We start from the raw sequence: 21,690 nt of genomic DNA on the forward strand, positions 1-21,690 counted from the left end.
AAGTCCGTTTAAAAAGTGAAAGCGTAGGAATTCCGAGGTTACTTGAACGCAGCAGCACCGCGCTCGCGCTCACCCCTGCTCGCCTGCCTTCATCGATGAAGTTGGTTCAAAGATGGCGGACTTCCTGCCGTCCAGCTCTGTCTTATCTGTATGTTTTCCAAACTGTCTCCTGACGAGCGGCGAGGCAGAGCAGCTTCGGAAATCTAAAGAGATAGATAAGTGTTTAAATCGGGACAAAACGTATGTTAAAAGGCTAGTAAAGATATTGTTGCTGGGAGCAGGCGAGAGCGGCAAGTCCACTTTCCTCAAGCAGATGCGCATTATTCACGGACAAGACTTCGACCAGAAGGCCAAGGAAGAGTTTAGGGCCACGATTTTTAGCAACGTTATAAAAGGTAAGGCCGCGCTAACTTGTCTTTGTTGGGAACACGGCGAGTTGTGCGCTTTAAGCCACTCCACAGTGGGTTGAGTAACGACTGGGAAGTTGTTAGCAGCGTTAGCTCCAACTGCGGCGACTAGACGGGGACAACACTGATGGCTGGTCTGGTTATAGCGGGTCAGGGAAGCAGAAACGCCCATGTTTGTGCGTGTTCACACTTCGGAGCGATGCTCGCTGCTCACCCGAAAATTCTCCAGTCGGTTGGCAGTGAAATGACATGGTGCTGCACTGAAACATGTCAGTGCCGCTTGTTTATGGGGAACGTGACACCATAAGTCGTTCGAGAAGAGAGTGTTTAGTGTAAACTTTGCTCTCAACACTCAGCCCGTCGGTCAACAGGACCACAGCCTGACCGTTCAACTCTTCATCGTAGCATCATCCGAATATTTCCTACCAAGAGCCTGGAACTCTGCCAACACGTCCCCAAAATCCCTCTCAGTCTGACCGCTGTAGCCAGTTATTTTGCATTGATTCACTGTTTTGTACTTCTGGCATTGTTCACTGTGCCGTGGCTGAGCTGCGTGTTTTGTTTGTACTGTTTAAGTCTTGATTCTGTGTGGTTTAACGCCATGAGGATGTCACAGACTTTGATCACGTGGTCGCTAGGCTTATAATCATACTTACGGGGTATTTCGTTACACATCATGTCGTTATGAGAGAATTGTCTGTTCCATCTGTGTGACATGGCATTACGTGTGTGTTATTTTCAGTCTGTACAGTTCCTTTGCTAATGTATTTTGCACACATCTGTCAAAAACTAGTCTGATGTCCGTAAAATATATAAAATAATACAACTAACGACTGTGCTTTCTCAAGGGTTTGGGTTAACGTTGACCTTTGCAATCAACTGTATTACAGAGCTCAGTTTGGAGAACTTGAAATTCAAATTGTGGTCAAGTTGAAATGACCTTTAATTTCCCCTTCAAGTAAGCATATTTGAATGCTTTACATTTAGCTAGAATTCTACAACAATGGAAGGGTGTGTGTTCTCAACATACTGTCCTAGTCCTTCACCACCTTCTCTGTTTACCGTGGCTGTGTTTACAGGAAATGGTTGCTGCTCACTTCATCCTCATCTTATTTCAAACCACTGTTTACTGTGAAAGTAAGAGCCGCTGCTATCCTGTTTGTCATCACAGTCACACCCATGCATGTCTTATTGATCAATGTGTTGGGTAAAGTTGAAGTTGGTTGTTAATTAAAAGCTGTTGGGGATTGATCAAATATGATGTACTAAATCCTCAAACACAATTTGTCATCTATTTTTAAGTGACCTGCACAAAGGATCCGCTACCGTTCTTCTTATTTTAGTCTGGGGTATCACCAGGCTTCTGTCTCCTAACGTCATTTATTTATTTTTGTTTTTTTTTATTTCATTTATAACTTTCATGCTTGTAAATATTATATATGCTGTTGAGAATTACATTTTGCTTCAGTTAACCTACTAAAATATCTTGACGTGTCTTGAGCTCTTTAAGTGTCGACTGTCTGGCAGTGATGGAACCTGCACCTCAATTAGATTTTCTGTGAAATGGTAGCTGGTCAGGGTGCAGAAGGGGTAGACAGATTGATAGTGCTTCTTAGTAGCTCTGCATTCTACCTAAGAGCAAGTCTGTTGTCAGTCCAAGTACAGTGTTTCTTTATTGTTTGCGCTTCTTTCTGTCTGCTGAGCAAATGACAAGTTCTCCCCCGGATGTTTTCCCACCCTGGGAAAATGTGTGTAAACTGCATATGCAAAATTAATGTCATAGTTGTTTTCTGACCATCTAAACTCATTTCATGCTTAAATGAGACGCACTTAGAGGAAATCCACAAATGAATTGCATAGACTTTGTCAAAAATGAAATAAAATGGTTGAAGAACCGGCCGTTGTCAAAGACTGCTGTCTCTCCCTGTAATTTTTGGCTTGTAACACTCCAGTGTCTTGGCTTGTTACTGGTAGTGGCAGTGTACCACGATCCTGTCAGCGCAAGAGCAAGTTTAAAGCACTATGCAGCTGATCTTTTTGCCGAGCTCAAAGCAGCAAGATGTACTAGTGTCTGACACTTAAGGGATTAAACCGCTGCTTTCTGCATGTGTTGTGGGCTTGCTATGTTTTTATTGTCTGTTATAAGGTCTCCTACTAATTTATTTGAGATATCAGATAAAACACACTAACATGTTGTAGAGAAAGATGTGCTCTCAATCTGTATAATAATATATGAAGGCATCTGCCAATTCACTGTTCATAATTGTAGTTTGCTTCGGAGGAGACGAGTGCGGTTGATGGCTCGGTCATGTCATCGTACCGGGTTCAGTACATTTGCTCCTCTTCACTTCAGTTAACCTTAACAAAGCTAAATGTCTCTAACGCAGGTGTTCGAGTCTTGGTGGATGCTCGGGAGAAGCTGCACATCCCCTGGGGTAACCCGTCCAACAAGACACATGGGGACACCATGATGGCATTCGACACGCGGACCATGATGTCCCACGGTCATGGCATGGTAGAGCCCAAAGTGTTTCACCATTACCTGCCCTCCATTCGCTCCCTGTGGGCTGACCAAGGAATCCAGAACGCCTACGACCGGCGCCGTGAGTTCCAGCTGGTAAGTCTGTGACCCGCACTGTGCTTCTGAAGCGACAGGTCATCTTCCACACTTGATGGTTTTATTAGTTTTATCTTCTAAATATGCCATCAATACGATCCGATGCTGCTCATCATCCAGTTCACCTCCACCTACGATGTAGGGAAAAAGTGATCACTGTTGTTGTTGCAGAAGCCCCAGTGTTTTTGGTCTGAATTGAAACTGAGGTCACTACGGATCTTTGGATGATAAAATGTAAGCCTGATGGTGACGAGCGCCTTCTCAAATGCCGCAGTGTGGTACTGTCTTCCACACTGACAGTCTTGTCCGTCAACAAAAAGCAATTGACAGTAAGACAGACTGACCAACCACTGAATGAACGGCTCATTCTCTTTCTGCCCCCCGCCGCCCTTCCTTCCTCCACTCCTCCCTTGCTTCTCTTCTGCACTTCAGCATAAGCCCTTTCAAGTTGATTGGATGGAAGACTGCAGTGTATGATAATTATTGGATCATAACTAATGTCCTGTCACAGCTATGAAATCAAACATCTCAGACTTAAGGCTGCTTGTCCTCATGTAGCTGAACCTGATTGCATTTTGTTGGAAATACACCTCCTGTGTACTTCCGTGCGTCTGTTTACTCGTGAGAATGACTACCAAGAAACAAGTTGTATCCAAGAAATGTATTCCTTGAGTCTAATGCATACGCAGAATTCTGGGTCAGCAGCTACGCCTCAGCCTTAGTAGTAGTCCGGTATAGCGACAAAAAACAGTCTGAGGTCTTGACCCTTTATACACAAAAGCTTCTCCTCGTGGGCTCCGTCCTCATCCGATTGGTCCTCAGCCGTTGATGCCATTTCCCGGTCGCTGGCTCCCTCATAACCATGGCAACGATCCCCAGGCATGCTCCCCTCTTCCGGACCCAGGTGGTTCTTATCAGGACCAGCTCCTACGAGCTCTGGAAAAGATGGTACTTTAAAGCCTTCTCTGTTTGACCTTGGACTCTCTGATGAGTTACAATGTCTGCTCAAGCCTCCAGTGTGCTTCACTCCCGCCATTGTACTCCACCTGTAACTTCAATTCCTCTGTCTGTGAATAACTTCTTTCTTAGTAGCACAAACAATTTCAACACTATTAATATTGTATAATAAATGCACAATTCCCATTAATTTTAGTAAAATGTGGAGCATCATTTGAGCAAAATATGTAAATACTTTGGCCTAAGTTATGATTCTGTGTTTCTGAAAGTAACTCTCTGTCTTCTTCATATTCTGCTTTGCAATTTACAAGTTGAATCCTAAACGACTTGCTCATTTTGCTGCTAGATAGTTTGGCGGGTTACAACGCAGAGGAAGGAATTAGACATGTTGGAGAGGACCAACCACTGACTTGGTTCTCAGGGTGTTCATGTGTCTGTGATGAGCCCTTTCCTGTGCAACTAGTTGACCAACATTACCCACGAATAACTTGAATGAAAAAAGAAGAAAAGAAATTGCAGATCTGGGTTTACACTACTTGCTGGTTATTGTTTGGCCTGCTGTTAACCCACCACTTACAGAAGATAAAGTGCTGGGAAAAATGAAAAAAAAGTGTGCTCAAGTGAGTTCATTCAAACTAGAAATATGAATGTACGCTGACACAGCGTGTCGCCTCAGCATTCTACAGTGGCATGGGTGTGTCCAAACATTGCATTAGTCAAAGCAATAATAACTGTTGTTTATATGGTTTTGTGATGATGTGGAGTCAATAGTCAAGTTTGGAAAGTGCCGGGTGAGTGTGACATTAATGAGCACTGCTCAGCAGCAAAGCCTTTGTTGTCCTCTTGAAAGCACCAGTTCATATGGAGAATCAATAGTAATAGAATAGCAAACGTAATTAACGTGGTGTCGTTTGAGTGCAGTGCCAGAGTCTCAGCCCGAGGTCCGGACTGAAGTCTGAATCTGTGACCTTGGTGTCTCCCGACACGCGTTTTTATCTTCCTTTGCCTATGGACAGATCAAATCAGCTCATCTCTTCTTTCTCCCTATCTGTCTGTCTCAGGGGGAGTCGGTCAAGTATTTCCTGGATAATTTGGAAAAGCTTGGACAGTCGGTAAGTCTCACCCACCAAGATTGTGCAGAGCAGAGGGCGCACATGGCTCCGAGGCAGATTATCAGAGAAGTGAAACCTCTGCTGTGACTCTGTGGGACCCTGCGTATTCTCTCTTTCCTGTTGCCTTCCTGCTGACACACGCATGTCAAGGCCTACGTGGGTCATGTGATGTCACTCGGTGTCATAACAAAACAATAACATCGTGGGTTACGAGGTGAGAAGCAACTGGAGCTTTATGTCAGACAGGAAGTGAGAGACTTGTGGTCTCCTGCTCACATCAGTGATAAGACCCAGCAGCTTTTTATGTCCTCGTGGAAGACACCTCTCGTGTGATGTCACGTACCTTTTGCACAATAACCTGCACAAAAATTAGCTAAGAAGCGCGTCAAATATGAGGTTTTGACTCTCATTATTATATGCGACGGTGTGGAAGGAGCATAGTAAACGCTTTGTTGCAGCAGTCAGACGGTCCTCTCTCCCCTCTGGTTCCAGGACTACCTGCCCAGCCAGCAGGACATCCTCCTGGCCAGAAAACCCACCAAGGGAATCCACGAATACAACTTTGAGATCAAGAATGTGCCTTTCAAGATGGTGGACGTGGGCGGCCAGCGATCTGAGCGGCGCCGCTGGTTCGAGTGTTTTGACTCCGTCACTTCCATCCTCTTCCTTGTCTCCTCCTCTGAATATGACCAGGTAAGCTGTTATTGCTGCCGTGTTGAGGTCCTGTGACCCGGTCACGTGTGAGTCTGGATTCTCCGGACAGTCTTGCCGCACCTCCCCACTGCTGCTGAATAGGACAAGCAATAAGTGAATAAGTGTTTCCGGTCACATGACAATCCCAGACCACAATGCGTCGGTTAAACACGCTGTGAGGGGTTCAAGCTTTTTAGATTGCAAAAGTGTCTTTTTCTATGAAATATGAGGAGAATATAAAAGGAGTCGTAATAAAACTAATAATAAAATTAATGGAAATGTCCGGGGAAACTGGATAAATGCCACAAAAGTCTGGCCTCCATTGGAGGAGCTGAACCAGTTTGGAACTGGTTCTGTGGGTTTCTCCCAGAGCTCGGTCCATTAGCATGCTATACTCTTCTGAGCAACTGCATTAGCCCTGCAGCCCCTGGGTGTTTTATTTTTGACATGCCCTACAGACAACAGGACCAGTGGAAGGAACCGACTCCTCCTTCAGCCCTGAGACGTTCCTCAAATATTTACTGGCATTAATGCATGCTGCAAAGGGAAAAGATCAAGCCGCTGTGCGCAGGTCCTCAATTGCAGGCAGGTCAAAGATCACCAGGAGGCGAGGATGAGGCCTGAGACGTGTCCTGGACATGCTTCATTGTCCAGTGTGAGCGGAGAGTGCAGTAGCATAGACGTTTGTCATCTGTAACAAACTTCATCGTAAGAGCCTGCCAACACGAACCGCCCCGCAGGGAGGTGTCTGTACTAAGATAGCTGCAGCCGGAGAGGAATGTTCTTCTTGCTCCTCTCCACCCGGAGATGATGCTAGTTCGGCGTTAGCTTCATCAGCATGAGCAAACATGGCAGAAAGGTTCCGGTACACATGCTTGGGTCTCGCCACCTGCAGGTGCTGATGGAGGACCGGCAGACCAACCGGCTCAGTGAGTCTCTCAACATCTTCGAGACCATAGTCAACAACCGGGTGTTCAGCAACGTCTCCATCATCCTGTTCCTGAACAAGACAGACCTGCTGGAGGACAAGGTCAAGCAGGTGTCTATCAAAGACTACTTCCCTGAGTTCTCAGGCAATCCCACAAGCCTGGCCGACGTCCAGCGCTTCTTGGTGGAGTGCTTCCGCAAGAAGCGCCGCGAGCAGCAGCAGAAGCCGCTCTACCACCATTTCACCACAGCCATCAACACTGAGAACATCCGGCTGGTGTTCCGTGACGTCAAGGACACCATCCTGCATGACAACCTCAAGCAGCTCATGCTACAGTGAATCTATCAGCAGGGGGCGTCCTGCTGCAGGAGAAGGAAGAGGGACGGGTGGAGGCCGACCTAAACCGGTGCCTTGTTTTTCCTCCTCCCTCTCACCAGCCCCAGTGGGGAGTGGGCAGCGCCCCTCTCCTCTCTCTCTCTCTCCTTGTCTCCCTGTGGCCTCACCCTCCATGTTGAACTAAGACTTTGTATTAAAGCCACCACTACTACACCCCTGTACGCCACACTCGCTCTCTGCCTTACCAAGCTTGTTCACTGTGACTGAAACCATGGCTCAGAGACCCCTGTAAACCACTGTAAATGACCTTGTAGCCCGGTCTCCTGACTATTCTTTATGCTCTGATCCACATGTCCTCCCGCTCTCCACCGCTCTGACCACTGTTACTGTGGAGAAGTGGGAGGGGCTTGTTATTAGATTATTAACTGGTGACTGTTGCCAAGTCTGGTGTTCTTAACTCAACTGACTTTCCCGCTGTTACTCCCGACCGAGCTGGACATTCCCTCGGTGTATTGAAGCAGGTCGCTCGCACCGCTCCAACCGTTTTAGCTATTACCTGTTTCTAATATGTGTATCTATGCATTTTCTCTAACTTATATTTTATAGAGTTTACAATCTGCTTTTGACTGTAACGTTCCTGAAGGGGGCGACCTGTTGCTGAGGATCCAGCGACGCGACTCCAGACCACTTACTCAGCAAGACCACGTTCTATTTGGCTTCTGTTCAGAGTCAGCGTTGTGCTGTTTCTCAGGGCTTCTTATGAACCACTTTTTTTTTTCTTTAACTTCTGTGCCTCCTCAAGCTGTTCAAAGATGATGGCCGGTGCTGAGCCAGGACAGTATTAACTTGCGTGCTTCTGGGCCTGCAGTTAGGTTCGGTTGTGGGAGTCATGTGGCCTCTCTTAGACTCAGCTTGGACTAAAGTTTGTAGCAAGTAATCTGGACCAAGACCGTGATGTGCCCGCTGCTGTCCTCCAAGTCCACCTTCAAGCCACGAGGGTTTGTGTCAAAAATGTTGTCTAACAACGGATGCTTTTACATTGAATTTTCAAATATGATTCTTCATCTAATTTATAAGAAGCGGTCACTTGACTCTGGAGACGACCTGTAACACTTCGATGTCTTAACTTGTAAACATGCTGCAGGTTCATGTCCCAGTAATGTGGGCCGGTCTTCAGCTTCTCGACGGGACTCGGCTGTTGTGTGCTCATGTTTGACTGGTCAAATAAAATCACCCATTCATTTGTTCGTGACGCAGTGCTCCATTCCACTTTGTCTCTCTGTGGGGTCTGCTCACAGAGAGCTGGAGGAAGGAACCACGCTTCTACAAAACTCATCAATATAAACATGACCAAAGGGCCTTTATGCACAGAGACAGGTCGAACTGTGTAGGAAAGAAAACTAGTCTTTAAATACCAGCGATATTTTGACCTTTAATGTTCACTCTATTCTGTCAGTAGACAGGGAACATGGGATTCCATTTGCGTGTTGATCGAACATTACACATTACTCATTTCCGTTGAGGTAAAGAGAACATGTTTTATGCCTACTTTGGCCACTGGGGGGCGCTGACAGTTAACGCTAGAAATCGGCCATCGTTGCCTCGCTTCTGAGCCCAAACTCAATCTTGGCTTCTAAGAAGGTATGTAGTGTTTGGGGATTATTGAGGCGATAGTGACCCTGGACCGTGAGCATTTCGTCTCTCACACACACCAGGCCTGATTTATTCCTCCTCTGACACAGACAAAAACACAGCTCCTGATTCCAGCAGTTTATTCCAAAACATCTGGTGAAATTGGATTAAAAAAGCGATATTGTGGCTAAAAAAATCACTTTGGTAAATAAAACAACTAGTTAAAAAAGACTGGGACACAAGCATGTGAGAGATTTCATTACAGAGGTGCATCTGGTGCATGCCGATTGGTCCAGCTGGTGTGTTCCGCCCAATCATGACTGTATTGCTCGATGTGCTGAAAACCCACACACTAAAGTGTCAACCATAAATAACCCACTGTGCGTTCAGTTCACATGCTGTCAGGTTGTCAGGTCACTGTCCCAACTCAAGTAACACTGGACTGAGGTGTGTGTGTGTAGCAGCAACAGGCTTGGGAAGATGTGACTGTGGTCTTTGGTCTCAGCAGAGACGACGTCCTGGTGGGACTTCAAGCTTCGAAAACAAAGAGTGACACCTGAGATTGCAGCAGCAGTGCAGCGACCGTGGTCACAGAGGCTGGTCCTGGTGCAGCTTGGGTTTGGCTGGACTGCCCTCCGGGCAGAAGTCCACCTCTAAGAACTCGGCCTGGTCGTCAGCCCGGTCCGTCTGGCTGCGGCTCTGCTCCGGAGGTCTGCACCAGCCGGACTTGGCTGGGCCCACCAGAGCCAGGAAGACGGCACTGAGGCCCATCCCTGCGGCGCAGGAGTAGAAGGCAGCGCCGTAGTTGTCGGTCAGGTCCACCAGCAAGCCTGCAAGGACACCAGGTCAGGAACCGTCAGACCCGCACCAATCATCCACACCAGGCACAACACATTCAGGTGACCTACCACCGAGCGGGGGTCCGGCCAGTCCGGCAAAGCTCTGGATGAAGACGTACACGCCCGCCGATGAGGCCATCTTCTGGATGCCCACCACATCCTCCTCTGCCAGCATGGGGATGTGAGTGGAGCCCACTGTGCCCATGAAGTAGCCATAGAGGGCGCAGCAGACGACCAGGCCCCAGAACTCCGTCACCAGAGTGAAGGTCAGCAGGACGGCGCTCATGAGAACCACGCAGACCAGCAGCACGCTGATCTTCCTGCAGCACGCTTTGTTCAGGATCACGCCGATGGACAGGCGGCCCACCACCTCAGCCACTGCCATCACCGACAGCATGTAGGAGGCGTGGTGCGGCTCCACCCCGCGAGTCTTACTCAGCTCGATGACGTAGAGCTGAGGGGCGAAGAAGCCCAGTGTGGCAAAGAGGCCAAACAGAGAGTAGCAGATGAAGGCACCATCTGTGAGCACCGAGAAGTCCAGCAGCTTGGACTGACGGGTTTGTGGAGGCCCCGTCTCCTGCACAGGGCTGGACAGCGCCACCTCCTGCTCTTTATCCTGAATTGCACAGTCCAGCTGCACTTGAGCGCCTGCATTCCGCAGGTCCGCATTGGAAGCAGAAAGTGAGATGACGCCCGAATCGTCAGAACCCTGGGAGACCCCGGAACTGATGGAGGTTCGGGTTTGTTCGTTCTCCAGCTGATAAACATCCTCCAGCTGTTTGAGAGAAAGCTGCTCGCTGGTTAAGTCCTGGTCCTTCACGGGCTCTGGCTGGAGAACGATGGGGCGCAAAAGCAGGCCACAGACCATCACCAGAGACTGGATCACACCAAGGATCACCAGGCAGAAGCGCCAGCCCAGCACATCCTTCAGAGCAGTGAAGGCTGTGGACAACACAGGGGCACGAATCACACTCATTTACTCACTCATTACTCATGCCGTTCTGCCGCAGCAGTGATCACAGCCTCGAGCACAGCCTGGTGGAACCTCAGGACCTGCGCTGTTCACTTGTTTCATTCAATGCTTCACTTCCGTCATTTTAAAGCAAAAAATCCTGCTGTATCCGACGAGACTCCCGTTCCATAAAACCCTCAGTTTCTATATAAATAGCTCAATAATAATCGGTGGCTGCTGGCCAGGCTGCTTAGAGGTGGCTGCTACTCTGGGTCACAGAACCAAAGGCGGAAGTGGACTCACCGGGGGCAAAGGCGATGATAGCGAAGGACTCTCCAGAGGAGGCCACAGAGGTAACCAGCGCCCGGCGCCTGGAGAAGTACTGTGCCAGCAGCGTGACGGTGGGGAGGAAGCTGAAGCAGTAGCCCAGACCTGTAAGCAACAGCAAGAAGAGAAAGGGACATGACAGCCTCTGGCCCGCATGGCACACTGCATGGCTAGGGTTGGGTCAGGGTCAAAGGTCAAGCTGTCTGGTCACTCCGCTCGCATGAGTGGCAGGGGGCTTGAGAGGACTCAACTTCAGCAGCGGCTGGAAGACAAAGGCGTGTAAAGACAAAAAAAAGAGACAGGGAGAGAAGAGAGGGGACGCGCTGTTAGCTCAGCTCAGATTCAGGACCAGACATCGCAGGGAGGAGGAGCTAGCAGTGAGAGAAAAAGGTCAACTGAAACCAGCTGGAGCTGGGTCTCTCTCAGAGGCCCACCCGGTCCAAGCTGATCTGTGAAGGAAAGCGGTTGATGGGGGCTCAGCCGAGGGGACCTCACGTCTGACTGGGGCGAAACAGACCCCCCCCACACACACCAACGCATGCTTAAGCCCAGCCTGAAGTTTCTCACCTGAGATGATGCCATAGGTGATGTACATCTCGTTGATGGAGCTGGTGAAGGCAGAGGTGATGGTTCCGAGGCTGATGAGGAAGCCTCCCACCACTACCACTGGGCGGTAGCCGTAGCGGTTGCTCAACAGGGTGGACAAGGGAGCTGCGGAGGTACAGACAAGAGTCCGGTCAGAAGTCTGCGCCGGGCGATCGGCCAGCCTCAGGTCATCCTGGAGTATTTCTGCTCACTAATGCACCTCTCCTCCATGACCACCAGAGGTCGTCGTGTTCTGAATCTGAGTGGTGACGGTGGAGTGTCTGACACTCACACAGAGTGCATGTATTCGACTAAGCTTGTTGATGCTTGTAGCCACCAGGTGAACCAGTCCCGAATGGATCAGCTGCTTTGTTGCTGTGCTGTTATCCTGATCTGTGCAGATTGGTTTATGCTCTATCATGCATCATTACCATAACTTTAAAATTGATGTCAAACTGGTCCAAGCGGAGAAGGCCACAGTCACGTGACGGACAAACACAGGCGGCTGTAATTGACTGGGCTCAGCAGTGGTGGTCCAGAGATGGAGCCAACACAGGCCCTGGGAGCAGACCTACCCAGGAAGGTGAAGGTGAAGACGGAGATGGAAATGACCCAGGACACTCGGCTGTTGCTCTCGCCGAACTCATCCATCAGATCCTGCAGGAAGACGCCCATGCTCTTGATGGAGCCGTAGGTGCAGATCTCCACCAGGAAGAAGGCCAGAGCAATGGCCCAACCCCACCCTCCATCAGGGGCCGACGGGTAGACGTTTGGACCCCAGCAGGCTGGCGTGAGCGGCACCTTCATGGCTGGAGAGGGAAGCCAAAATCAGCTCATTCAAATGTCGTGAAATCCAGACACGTCTGAGAAGACGCTGAGGAGAAACAAACAGAAATGCTGCAGCCTGTTTCACAGCCGCCTGGGGTCAGAGGAGCGGCGGTTTGACGTCAGAGTGATGTAATTCCACCACGCTGATGAATTATTAATCTTTACAAAGCCACTTCTGCAGCGAAAGTGACCCACAGAGATAGCGAGGGCCGTTTATGAACCATTCAACTTTAACAATCATGATGCAACAGCAGCTCTCAGCATCAGGCAGTCTTGTGTAAGAACCTGCTCCCATGTGAACCTCAGGGTTAGCCTGGTTCATGACTTCAAAACCTCACCAAACCTTGTTGAGCACCTGTGAGCTTCAGTTCAGTCACACAGTCCCACGTGTCGTGACAGCGAGTCTGAATCCACAAGCAGCATCGCTGACAGATGAGGACCAGTGTCTGTGAGACGAGTGAGATGATTTCCATCCCAAACACCTTCACCCCCAACAGTTTCCAAGCCCCAGACTCAGAGAACAGTGATGTCAAAGTGGAACATTTCACTGAACAAACTTGAAGCTGGGGAGGACTTCAGTTTGGCAGGAAGTCTTCATCACAAAGGAGCAAAAACAAAAGCCCAGGATATCAGGATGGAGACTGGACTGAGGGGCTCCTTCATCACTGCTACACTGGACGGGAGTTTGACTGTCGGTGGTTTTCGGTATTTATCTTGAGGAACAGTCCTCACAGTTTAGTCTGGAGATGAGTCACCACATCAGAGACACGCAACAACAGTTAAGACGTGACGTGAACCGGTTCGATCTGGAGCGACACCACAGGGCCATGTGCTACGGGAGCCGCAGTGCAGACAAGGCGCTGTGACGTCACTGTGTCGCATCCTAGAGCATTTCAGATGTAAACACGCAACTACTGCGTCTTTAGAATGTTTAGACAGTTAGGAAGTCGAGCCAGTTGCTATTTAACCATCCGGGAAGCTCAGACAAAGATGTTGAAGCGTCATTTCAAACACGCCATCAACTCGCCGATACGGAATTACTGACCGTCCGGTTCCCTGGATCTGGACCCACATCCTCCCGTCCCATCATTTAGCGGGGACTTACCGAGGCGCAGTGGAGCGGAGGTGGATGAAGCGAATCGAGCGGAAAGGACTAGTTGAATCTCGGTGCCATGTCGGGCTCAGCGCTGATCCACATAAAAGGCGCGGAGGGAGCTGGAGAAAGTCGGGGGCTCCTCTACATCCGCAGCTGGTGGAGGTGGCGTACTCGGCTGCCTCCCACAGCAGGCAGCATCTTTTGTCTGGGTTGCTGGTTCCCTGCCTGTTCCGTCAGCTCTTTACCGGCTCAAGCCGGTATTGAAGCGAGCGCGCGCAAGCCGCCGTTCGGGAGCGCGCCGACGCGTTTGCCCGTTCTTGTAAAGCGCGCGGTTTAGTTCGCGGAAAGGTCCTCGTTGTTGCGAGGGCTTCGGTTCGGACTTGGCAAAGAAAGAGCCGCACTCACCTCTGACTGCTCGGCTGACAGAGTCGGACGCTGGCGGACGCTGACTAAAGGTGAAGGAACCGACGGGCGTGATTGGCTGATGGAGCTGCGCTTTGACCCAGCATCCACGTGGACCAGGTGGAGAACTGGCTCCAGTTTTCCCCGGGAATCATGCGCGTAGCATTTAGACTTGATGGTGGAACAATGTCATTAGACTTTGTTTCATCGTAGATTTGTTCTTGCCTTCATCTCCAGTGGTGGGAAATTGTTTTTTTTTTATCTTGATGACCAACCCTCGGGTCCGCACCAGACCCAGCCCAGTCCGCCCCGTCAGCGTCTGCATTGTCGCCATCATAAGACCAGAGGTGTCTGTGTGGCGGCAGAGACACTCTCTGTGTCAGGACTTCCTGGTCACACTGGTGACACACTTCTAAGAACGGGCTGATGCATAACTGACTGAGGACTCCTCAGTGAGGCGCTCGGCACCGGCGGTTTGGGGAATACATTTTTTAAAACACCTTTCTTTCCTTTTTCAAAGCCGCAGAGAGGAAACAAAGACATGAAAGGCACGAGAAGGAAGTGCTCAGAAGCAGCATCCTTGAGCTACTGCCCCTTTGTTTTGAGTCACATCCACAGCTGCCCAACAGGACTGGATGCTCTCTGGTTTCTGCTCCCTGCTGGTCTCATACACAGGAGGAGGACGTGTCACCACGAGGCACCATGAGGCTGAGACCTTCCGACTTTCGGCCGTCACTTCCCCTGAGAGCGCTCTGCTTTGTTCCTCTGGGTGTGAGGGAACTGTGACCTTTTTATCACCTCAGTTTCATAACAGACAGACAATGCAGATAAAGACTCCCACGACAACGGCGTGGTGTGTTCAGGGTCAGAGGCCGCAGACATCGACTCAGCAAATGTTCAATAGTTGGACTGTTGGACCGAAGATGTTTCTCCACGTTTGTCAATTGAAAACCAGCCTCCTGTCTCTGTTTAAGAAGTGACTCAAAGACAAACCTCCAGCAAAACTGGACCTAGACTCAACCGATATCAGTCTTGAGGGATCTGTTTTAGGAGCTGCTGTGTAAACAAACACTGCAGGCTGGAAGGGAGGTATCAGGCACAATTAAAACAGGTCCACTGCTTGACTCGGTCGCCAAGTCACCGACTGGTGAACTGGCATCAGCGGTGTGAGTCTTGTTTGTTGAATTGTACTGCAGCGATAAGGTGCTCCTGTCCAGGATGGTAAAGAGGTGAAAGGTCACGCAGCATCCCTGGTCTTAAGTTTGGGTCAGAGAGGTGCTGTAGAGAAGAGTGGCAGGCTCTCCTCAGGACTGGGATCTGAACCACTCGGTTTGTCCATCAGAACCAGGTTTTGATCAACAGTTGTTCAGCCACACACCCAACACATCTGCTGGCACTGCCGCAGCCCAGAGCTCTGTCTCGGCTGCAGGAGGCACAGCGTGACGCCAGTCTGACTGGACAACGGAAGAAAATCCCAGCCACGCTCAGCTGTGACTCACCAGATGTTGATGAGCGTCTTTTCATCTGATGCTGAGTCAGCACAGCCTCCCTCCCGAGAGGGAAACCCCAGACTAAACATCAGTCCAACTGAAAAATGTGAGCCGTACACACACTCCCACGTCTGTCCCTCGATCCTTGTGATGACCTCTCCTGGCCATCACCCTTTCCCCAGCCTCTCCCCCTGAACGTAACCATTCAGAACGCATGGCTCGTCTGAACCAGGACTCTGGACCAAACTGGAACCCAGTTACTTTGAAGGTTTAAACTGAGGCTGGACCTTGTGGGGACCTGCAAAAGTAGAGCCAAACCATTCACACACACTGGTGAACTGTGAATCCTCAATTCAAAACCTCTGCAGACAGAAACTAGTCCGAGCTGTGTGAGAGCAGGTGAAGCCCCTCCCCCTTCCCCATCACGACGCAAGGCAAGAGAGAAGAGTGACTGAAGTCAGTTATCTGAAGCTGTCAGAGCAGCCAGTGCGGAGTCACCTTGCAGTCCTCAGCTTCCTTCACATCCCTCATTGGCTTTTCATGCAGCCAGTCAGATTAGTGACTGAACTCGTGGTGAACTCAAGTGGGTGGCGTCATGTCAGCTGTAACGACTGACCCGGAGTTTTATCTGTTATGGTGCTATAAAGTCAGATACCTGTCCTTTCCCTGACCTGCTTATGTAACTACCTGCAGAAGATCCCACATCTGTAGTCATTTGCAGTCACAAGTCTTTTTATTCACAGTTAATCGCACTCAAGCTGAGTTCACTCACCATTAAAGGCAGATCAATCACACATTCTGTATCTATTCTATATGGAACCTCATGGCCACTCTGGTGCCATTGACTCTTCCTAACAGTTACATTCAGAGGCTGAGTTAACTCAGCTTTAGTGTGACTACCTGAGAGGAGAAATTTGAGTCTATTGTCAGCTCGAAGAAAAACCCAAACCCAAACCAACCACAGCAGCAACAGTGCACTGTTACTTCTTTAATTTTCAGTCTCTTCTGGTTTGGTCTTGTGCAGTGATCAGAACAGTCGGGTCCCAACTGAACACAAACATATATACAGTACTGGCTCCTCTGGGGTTCCACGGCAGGAACAAACATCAACCTTTTCAAACAGTGAATATAATTTATCATACAGGAACAGGCGTCGTTAATAAATGCTACTAAAAGAACAAAAGTCAGAGAAAAGTTGGTCAAGTCATACAGCACCGACGTGCACCCCAACACCACCTGCCTAGAAACGTGGTCATCGGAGACCGTTACGTCACACAAGCTCATGTTGCGGGTCACGACTGTGGCGTCAACATCTCGTCACGTTTGAGTCTCAAGAATAAAACATGAAATGAAGTGACATAGCACCCTTAGTTTCTGGCCCTCGCTCAGGAGCTCCGCCCTCGGGCCCGTCCGCTCCCGTCCTGGCACCAGTTAATCTGGCAACACACAGAGTTGACAGCATGAGATCTGGGAGGGAGATGGGCTGAGACCCAGTGGCACACAGAAGCAGGTCATGAAGAAAAGCACTGAAGCTAGCAACTCCTCTGCTCATGCTGTTAAACGCTCCAGACTCCAGGCTGTTAGTAAATGGAACCATGCTGAGGACTGACACCTACAACGACAGTCAGCACTTGGAAATGCTCACAGGCGGAAACTCATTCTCATCGTCCAGACACACGGGCCCCGCCGCTAGCTCGTGTTCTGGGATGACCTCGCCACTCCTCACGCCGCCGTCTTCAGAGTAGCCTGCAGGGGGAGCGAGAGCAGCAGGTCATGAGCACAGAGCAGAACCACAGGGCTGTGGATGGCCGAAGCCCTCTCTCACCTGTGAGCAGGTCAGTGTTGGGAGCCGATGCTGGTGAAGCCACAGTAGCAGCGTAGGACGGGGTCTCTGTGACCTCTGACCTCTCCCCGTCTGCCCCCTCACTGGAGTCATCGGCACCGAAGAGCCTGCAAGAGAGCAGGAAAGGGTCCAGTGCCCTGGGAACAGCCGAGCGCCAGCGTCCACTCCCACCTGTGCTTGTGCAGCAGGACACACTCGCCGCCCTCTTGTGGGTCGATGCTGTAGATGAACATCTGGCCGTCAGCGGTGGCCACCAGCAGCCGCGGCTGCTTCCGGATCCTGCGGCATCAGGGAGTTGAGGATCAGCCAGTTGCTCATGTCAGCGGCGTCAGCCCAAGACACTCACGTGGTCAGGGTGCAGACGTTCCTCTGGCCGGACGTGAGGAGGTGGACGGTGGCGAAGGCCCGGTCCTGGCTCATCATGCCAGAGACCGGAGCGGGGAGGTAGCTGCTGGCTGCAGAGAACATCTTCCCCACGTAGGAGGACCAGGTGGCACTTTCCTCCGCCGCGCTGCACGTGACACAAACCAAGGTCAGAGGTCATGGGTCAGTCCATGGTGAAACTTGTCCGACCCAGAGCTCCATCTCTTTGCTTAGCATGTTCACGTCCCAGTCTGGTCCGAGGGACTCCCGTGAGTCGTTCCTTACACGGCCACCTCCACAGAGACCACCCCAAACCTCAGTACTTTGATAATACACACTAGTACTGTGCTATTATCGTCATGAACACACCGCACCTGACCCGTTCAAGCCATCTGAACCAGTTCTGTATTAATCCACGTCCACACGAGAAGATGACTTGTTTCTAGTTACACAGTCCTCAAACATCTCAAGCGACTCTGTTGCGTCCGCACACACGGCGTGTGTTTACCTTGGACTCTGCTGCTCCAGTTTGAAGATGTGCACAGTCTCAGTGTTGCTGGATGCACACAGGTACTGGGCGTCAGGGCTGAAGGAGAGCGAGCTGATGCTGACGTACCTGCACACACCCACACACACGCAAACACGTTGGTCTTTCTAGCTTAGTGAGGACCTCTCTTTGACAACCCTTTCCCCAGCCTCCACCTAACCATCTAAAACACACGGCTAAACTTAACGTACACTCCGAACCAGACTGGAACCCAGCTATAATAACCAAGCTATTTTGTAGTTTTGACCCTCAAAATGAGGCTCAGCAAAGTGAGGACCTGCCAAACTGGTCCCAATCTGTTCTCATACAGGTCCTCGCAAAGGTCGAAGTACAAGAACACACACATGACAGAGTAAAGAATCATCAGTGAAAAATTAACACAGCCAAAACTGCAAACCAAATTAAGCTGACGGAACTACATCTCACTTCAAGGAAAACGTGTCAAAATTCTTCAAGCTGAAACTAAGAATGAACGTGAAGAACTGTATTGATAGGGTTTGGGGTGCACAGCAGTCATTGGCTTTCAATTGTACAGACTGGTGCGCTGACGTCGTGACATGAGGGTTGATTCATTCTCGTACGTAAAGACCATGCCAGGTGACAACAGAGCAGTTCAGGTGTGTGAGCGTGTGCTGGAACCCCAACCTCTTCATGCCGCGCCGGAACTCGTAGAGCCGCTGACCCTCAGGAATGGAGAAGACTCGGATGACGGTGCCCTGTGAAGGAAGAGGTCAAGTCCTGCATGGGTACCACAGCTACATCCACAAGCCTCGACCATGTCGTGTTTAGACCATGAAGAAGTACCCGCTCAGAGGCACTGGCCAGTTTGGTGGTGGCAGCGTTGAAGCACAGCGCAGCGATGGGCGTGTCATGAGCCGGAACCACCATCACCGAGCTCTGGAACCACAGCAGAAGCCAGTGAGGAGGCAGAGCTTTGAAGCCTCCACCAGCTGCTTACCAAACTGTTGGCATCAAATACGATAATCTCTCCCACTGCGGCGCTTCCTGGGTAGGCCAGGTACGAGCTGGAGTGGCTGATGGAGAGCGCGCACAGACCTGGAACACACTTGGAGTCAGTGGGGTCCCAAGATCAGTAGCGTGTCCGATTTTATATCGAGCTGTCTGGCATTTTGACCTTTCTCTTCTAATTCACCAAAGCAACCCATCGCAAGGTCAACATCTACAGAGGACTTGAGTATGAGCTGCTCATTCAGCACGACAGCTGATGTCAGGGTCTGGTACCTGAGGGGTTAGGCGGGGTGTTGAGCAGGGTCTTCAGCAGCTTCATGTCCTTGATGTTGTGGATATAAATGGACTCTTCAAGACAAACCACCAGCCTCTGTGGAGAGAAACTCAGTCAGGCTCTCTTGGAAAGGACGTCCTTTGTTTCACTGCGGAGTCACATGACCTCACCTGGCGGTTGAGGCGCACGGCCAGGATCTTGTTGGGGTAACTGTAGTTGCAGATCTCAGTTCCCTTCTTGAAGTGAAAGATGTTCATGCGCTGCGGGGTGTTGGCGCTGACCACCACAACCAGACTGCTGGAGAAAAGACGCTCCACGATGTAGACATCTGGAGTCTCTGAGAGGGGGCAACAACACCTGATCAGCGGGGTGGCATCTGGGAGGCTCTGAAAGCTCTAGGTCATCATCTCTAACAGATCATCTATCACTTCCACCCCCCTGGGTAAGAGAACCAAGGTGGTGAGAGGATCAGCTCCACCCCCTGACCTGAGCTCTGAGCCACCCATGGAGGGGAGATCACTGTGATCTCCTCATACTGACCGCTCTCATGGATGCAGTCCAGTTGCTCAACCGAGGTCAGAGAAAACAGTTTGAAGCCACCTTTGGTTCCCACAGCCAGCGACCTGCAGCACACACACACACACTTCAGTAACACACTTCAGTAACCTTCATCAGACTTGTAATGTCGCAGTCACTTTGTGAGCCCAGATGGGATGGGCGGATCAATCGGAGAGAAATGTCGTTATTCTGCCAAAGCCAGACATTGTCCTGGTTTTGAGTCCAACCATGAAGGAGCCGCAAACACACCTCCGAGTGCTGACTCAGCGTTGACCCAGTCTGGGCAGCGACGAGACGAGTGCCAGTTAAAGACAAACCCGGCCGCGCTGAGCAGAGCTTGGACTTCGCTCTTCATCACAAAGAGATGGAACATTCCAGTCCTGTCTAATCCTGTTGAGCGTGTTCAGCACAGCTGCTTCTGTCTCTTCTGCCGTTTATTGCCACAAGTGAGTTAGAAATGTCATGTCTGAGCTGCAGCCAGAGACGCCGTCACAGCAGCTCGCCGTGTCATCTGCGCGAGAGAAGAAGTCTGAGACTCGTGCTTGTGGGTCACTCAGTTTCAAGTTTGATCACAGAGTGCAGCCGTGGGGCAACGCTGCTGATAAAATTAAAAAAAAATCTTCCAGTGGAAAACATGACGGACATAGATAAAAGGCCTCTGGACCAAGAGGAAGCTACAGGTCCTGGGGTCAGTTTCCTGTTGCATTATGCAGTGTCATTTCATTTTCAATATTATTTACATCAATTTAAATATGAATTCTGCCAAATATATTGCGATTATAAGAGTGTTTTATACTGCTGTAACATCAGCTTCTTCCGTCCCACTTGGCCCAAAGGGCCTGAAGAGCCCTGGTCTGCACCATGCTCTCTGACAGAGTGTTCATGGCATCAGGAGTCGGACAGTGAGAGGCAAACAACCCTGAACGGTGAGCACCAGGCTTCATCAGTCCTCACATACACATGAGGGATTTATGATGTTCACGGTGGACCACATCAGAACCTGAGTGGTAAACCGAGTCAAAATGAATATCTGGAAAGTTGCAATGCATCAGACCACTTTTGTAACAAATGTATCGAGATCTGAAAATAGTCCCATTGCATTGTTCGGAACAACCCTCTAACAAAAACAACAACAATGATGATGATAATGAAAATAATAACTAAGCTACAAGGTGGACTTTAAACCTTGAACTGCATGGGAAGTCCTGTGGCTGTTGTTAACACTGTACGCTTTCTGCTTTTGCTTTTCTTCTTCAGATTCTCTCAGAAGCTAGACTCGAACCGAGGTACGGTATGGGGCCGTATACAATAAACATGTCATTATCTTTGAGCTGGAATTTTCCATCGGGTCTAACTAAGTGAATCTGAAAGCAAAAGTGACGAGTAAAAGTTATACTTCGGTTAAACCCAAACTCTTAAACTCTTAACTCTGGGTGTTTTAAAAGGATTCGGTCGCAGACACCGCAGTGAGAAGCCGCCTGTGTCTTTGCTTACGTGGAGTCTTGGTTGAATGACGCGCAGCCGAACGGGACTCCCGGTCCGCCCGGTCCTCCAGGCCCGCCCGCGCCCTCTGCAGCCTCCATCCCGATTCCCAGCGACCTCCTTCCCTCCCTCCGCCGTGGATTGGAGGCCTGGGATCGGCTTCACCGTTTGGCTCGATGTCGGCGGCAAACGGCTCCAATGCGGCAGAATTCGTGGTTCAGCCGTCGCGTTCGTGAGAGCCCGAACCAGAGCCGAGCTTTACAGCGATATTAAACCCGCTCCGCACAGTTATTCGGTGCTTAATTCCTCAGATCTTCCAGCCCGGATCCTGGAGGAAAACCAGCAAAATAAGAACAGCTGACTGAGACACGTCACCGCGAATCCTATGCTGATTGGCTCATGTATGACTTGTGTTGCCCCACATCCGAATTGTGATTGGCTCATCTGAAATGG

At 50.1% G+C, this 21,690-nt stretch overlaps 3 protein-coding genes across 5 annotated transcripts; 1 reads left to right on the forward strand and 2 right to left on the reverse strand.

The window, feature by feature from the left end:
- Positions 1–80: 80 nt before the first annotated feature.
- gna13b (guanine nucleotide binding protein (G protein), alpha 13b) lies at positions 81–8,302 on the forward strand. The gene is made up of 5 exons (XM_053851244.1): positions 81–395; positions 2,795–3,024; positions 5,043–5,093; positions 5,586–5,786; positions 6,682–8,302. Exons 1-5 carry the CDS (start codon positions 113–115, stop codon positions 7,051–7,053), a joined length of 1,137 nt encoding a protein of 378 aa, XP_053707219.1. The 5' UTR covers positions 81–112; the 3' UTR covers positions 7,054–8,302.
- A 505-nt stretch (positions 8,303–8,807) lies between these two features.
- slc16a6b (solute carrier family 16 member 6b) lies at positions 8,808–16,042 on the reverse strand. 2 transcript variants are annotated; one of them, XM_053851240.1, is made up of 6 exons: positions 13,715–16,042; positions 11,961–12,194; positions 11,368–11,511; positions 10,777–10,905; positions 9,591–10,463; positions 8,808–9,512 (listed from the first exon to the last, which is right to left on the reverse strand). In XM_053851240.1, the coding sequence occupies exons 2-6, from the start codon at positions 12,190–12,192 to the stop codon at positions 9,271–9,273; spliced, it is 1,620 nt and encodes a 539-aa protein (XP_053707215.1). In that variant the 5' UTR covers positions 12,193–12,194; positions 13,715–16,042; the 3' UTR covers positions 8,808–9,270. The 2 variants fall into 2 exon arrangements, with proteins under 2 accessions (XP_053707215.1, XP_053707214.1); XM_053851239.1 differs by lacking the exon at positions 13,715–16,042 and adding an exon at positions 13,319–13,688.
- Positions 16,043–16,176: 134 nt separating this feature from the next.
- Positions 16,177–21,602, reverse strand: wipi1 (WD repeat domain, phosphoinositide interacting 1). 2 transcript variants are annotated; one of them, XM_053851241.1, is made up of 13 exons: positions 21,250–21,602; positions 19,738–19,820; positions 19,368–19,534; positions 19,197–19,293; positions 18,913–19,010; positions 18,759–18,851; positions 18,600–18,670; positions 17,916–18,023; positions 17,391–17,555; positions 17,216–17,323; positions 17,027–17,151; positions 16,847–16,947; positions 16,177–16,637 (listed from the first exon to the last, which is right to left on the reverse strand). In XM_053851241.1, exons 1-13 carry the CDS (start codon positions 21,336–21,338, stop codon positions 16,587–16,589), a joined length of 1,356 nt encoding a protein of 451 aa, XP_053707216.1. In that variant the 5' UTR covers positions 21,339–21,602; the 3' UTR covers positions 16,177–16,586. The 2 variants fall into 2 exon arrangements, with proteins under 2 accessions (XP_053707216.1, XP_053707217.1); XM_053851242.1 differs by having other exon boundaries at positions 16,818–16,947.
- Positions 21,603–21,690: the final 88 nt, after the last annotated feature.

This window comes from Synchiropus splendidus, chromosome 19 (assembly GCF_027744825.2).
Source record: "Synchiropus splendidus isolate RoL2022-P1 chromosome 19, RoL_Sspl_1.0, whole genome shotgun sequence".
Classification (NCBI taxonomy): domain Eukaryota; kingdom Metazoa; phylum Chordata; class Actinopteri; order Syngnathiformes; family Callionymidae; genus Synchiropus; species Synchiropus splendidus.

What these genes read in the sequence shown, in the direction of transcription:
- wipi1 (XM_053851241.1), bottom strand. Translation starts at nt 21,338, where the DNA reads ATGGAGGCTGCAGAGGGCGCGGGCGGGCCTGGAGGACCGGGCGGACCG. An exon ending in CCGTGCGCCTCAACCGCCAG is followed by an intron (nt 19,294 to 19,367) that starts GTGAGGTCATGT and finishes TTCTCTCCACAG; the next exon opens with AGGCTGGTGGTTTGTCTTGA. An exon ending in ATGAGAATGAGTTTCCGCCT is followed by an intron (nt 16,638 to 16,846) that starts GTGAGCATTTCC and finishes GTGTGTTGCCAG; the next exon opens with ATTAACTGGTGCCAGGACGG.
- slc16a6b (XM_053851240.1), bottom strand. Translation starts at nt 12,192, where the DNA reads ATGAAGGTGCCGCTCACGCCAGCCTGCTGGGGTCCAAACGTCTACCCG. An exon ending in CACCTATGGCATCATCTCAG is followed by an intron (nt 10,906 to 11,367) that starts GTGAGAAACTTC and finishes TGTTGCTTACAG; the next exon opens with GTCTGGGCTACTGCTTCAGC. An exon ending in GGCCGGACCCCCGCTCGGTG is followed by an intron (nt 9,513 to 9,590) that starts GTAGGTCACCTG and finishes GTGTCCTTGCAG; the next exon opens with GCTTGCTGGTGGACCTGACC.
- gna13b (XM_053851244.1), top strand. Translation starts at nt 113, where the DNA reads ATGGCGGACTTCCTGCCGTCCAGCTCTGTCTTATCTGTATGTTTTCCA. An exon ending in GGCGCCGTGAGTTCCAGCTG is followed by an intron (nt 3,025 to 5,042) that starts GTAAGTCTGTGA and finishes TGTCTGTCTCAG; the next exon opens with GGGGAGTCGGTCAAGTATTT. An exon ending in CCTCCTCTGAATATGACCAG is followed by an intron (nt 5,787 to 6,681) that starts GTAAGCTGTTAT and finishes CGCCACCTGCAG; the next exon opens with GTGCTGATGGAGGACCGGCA.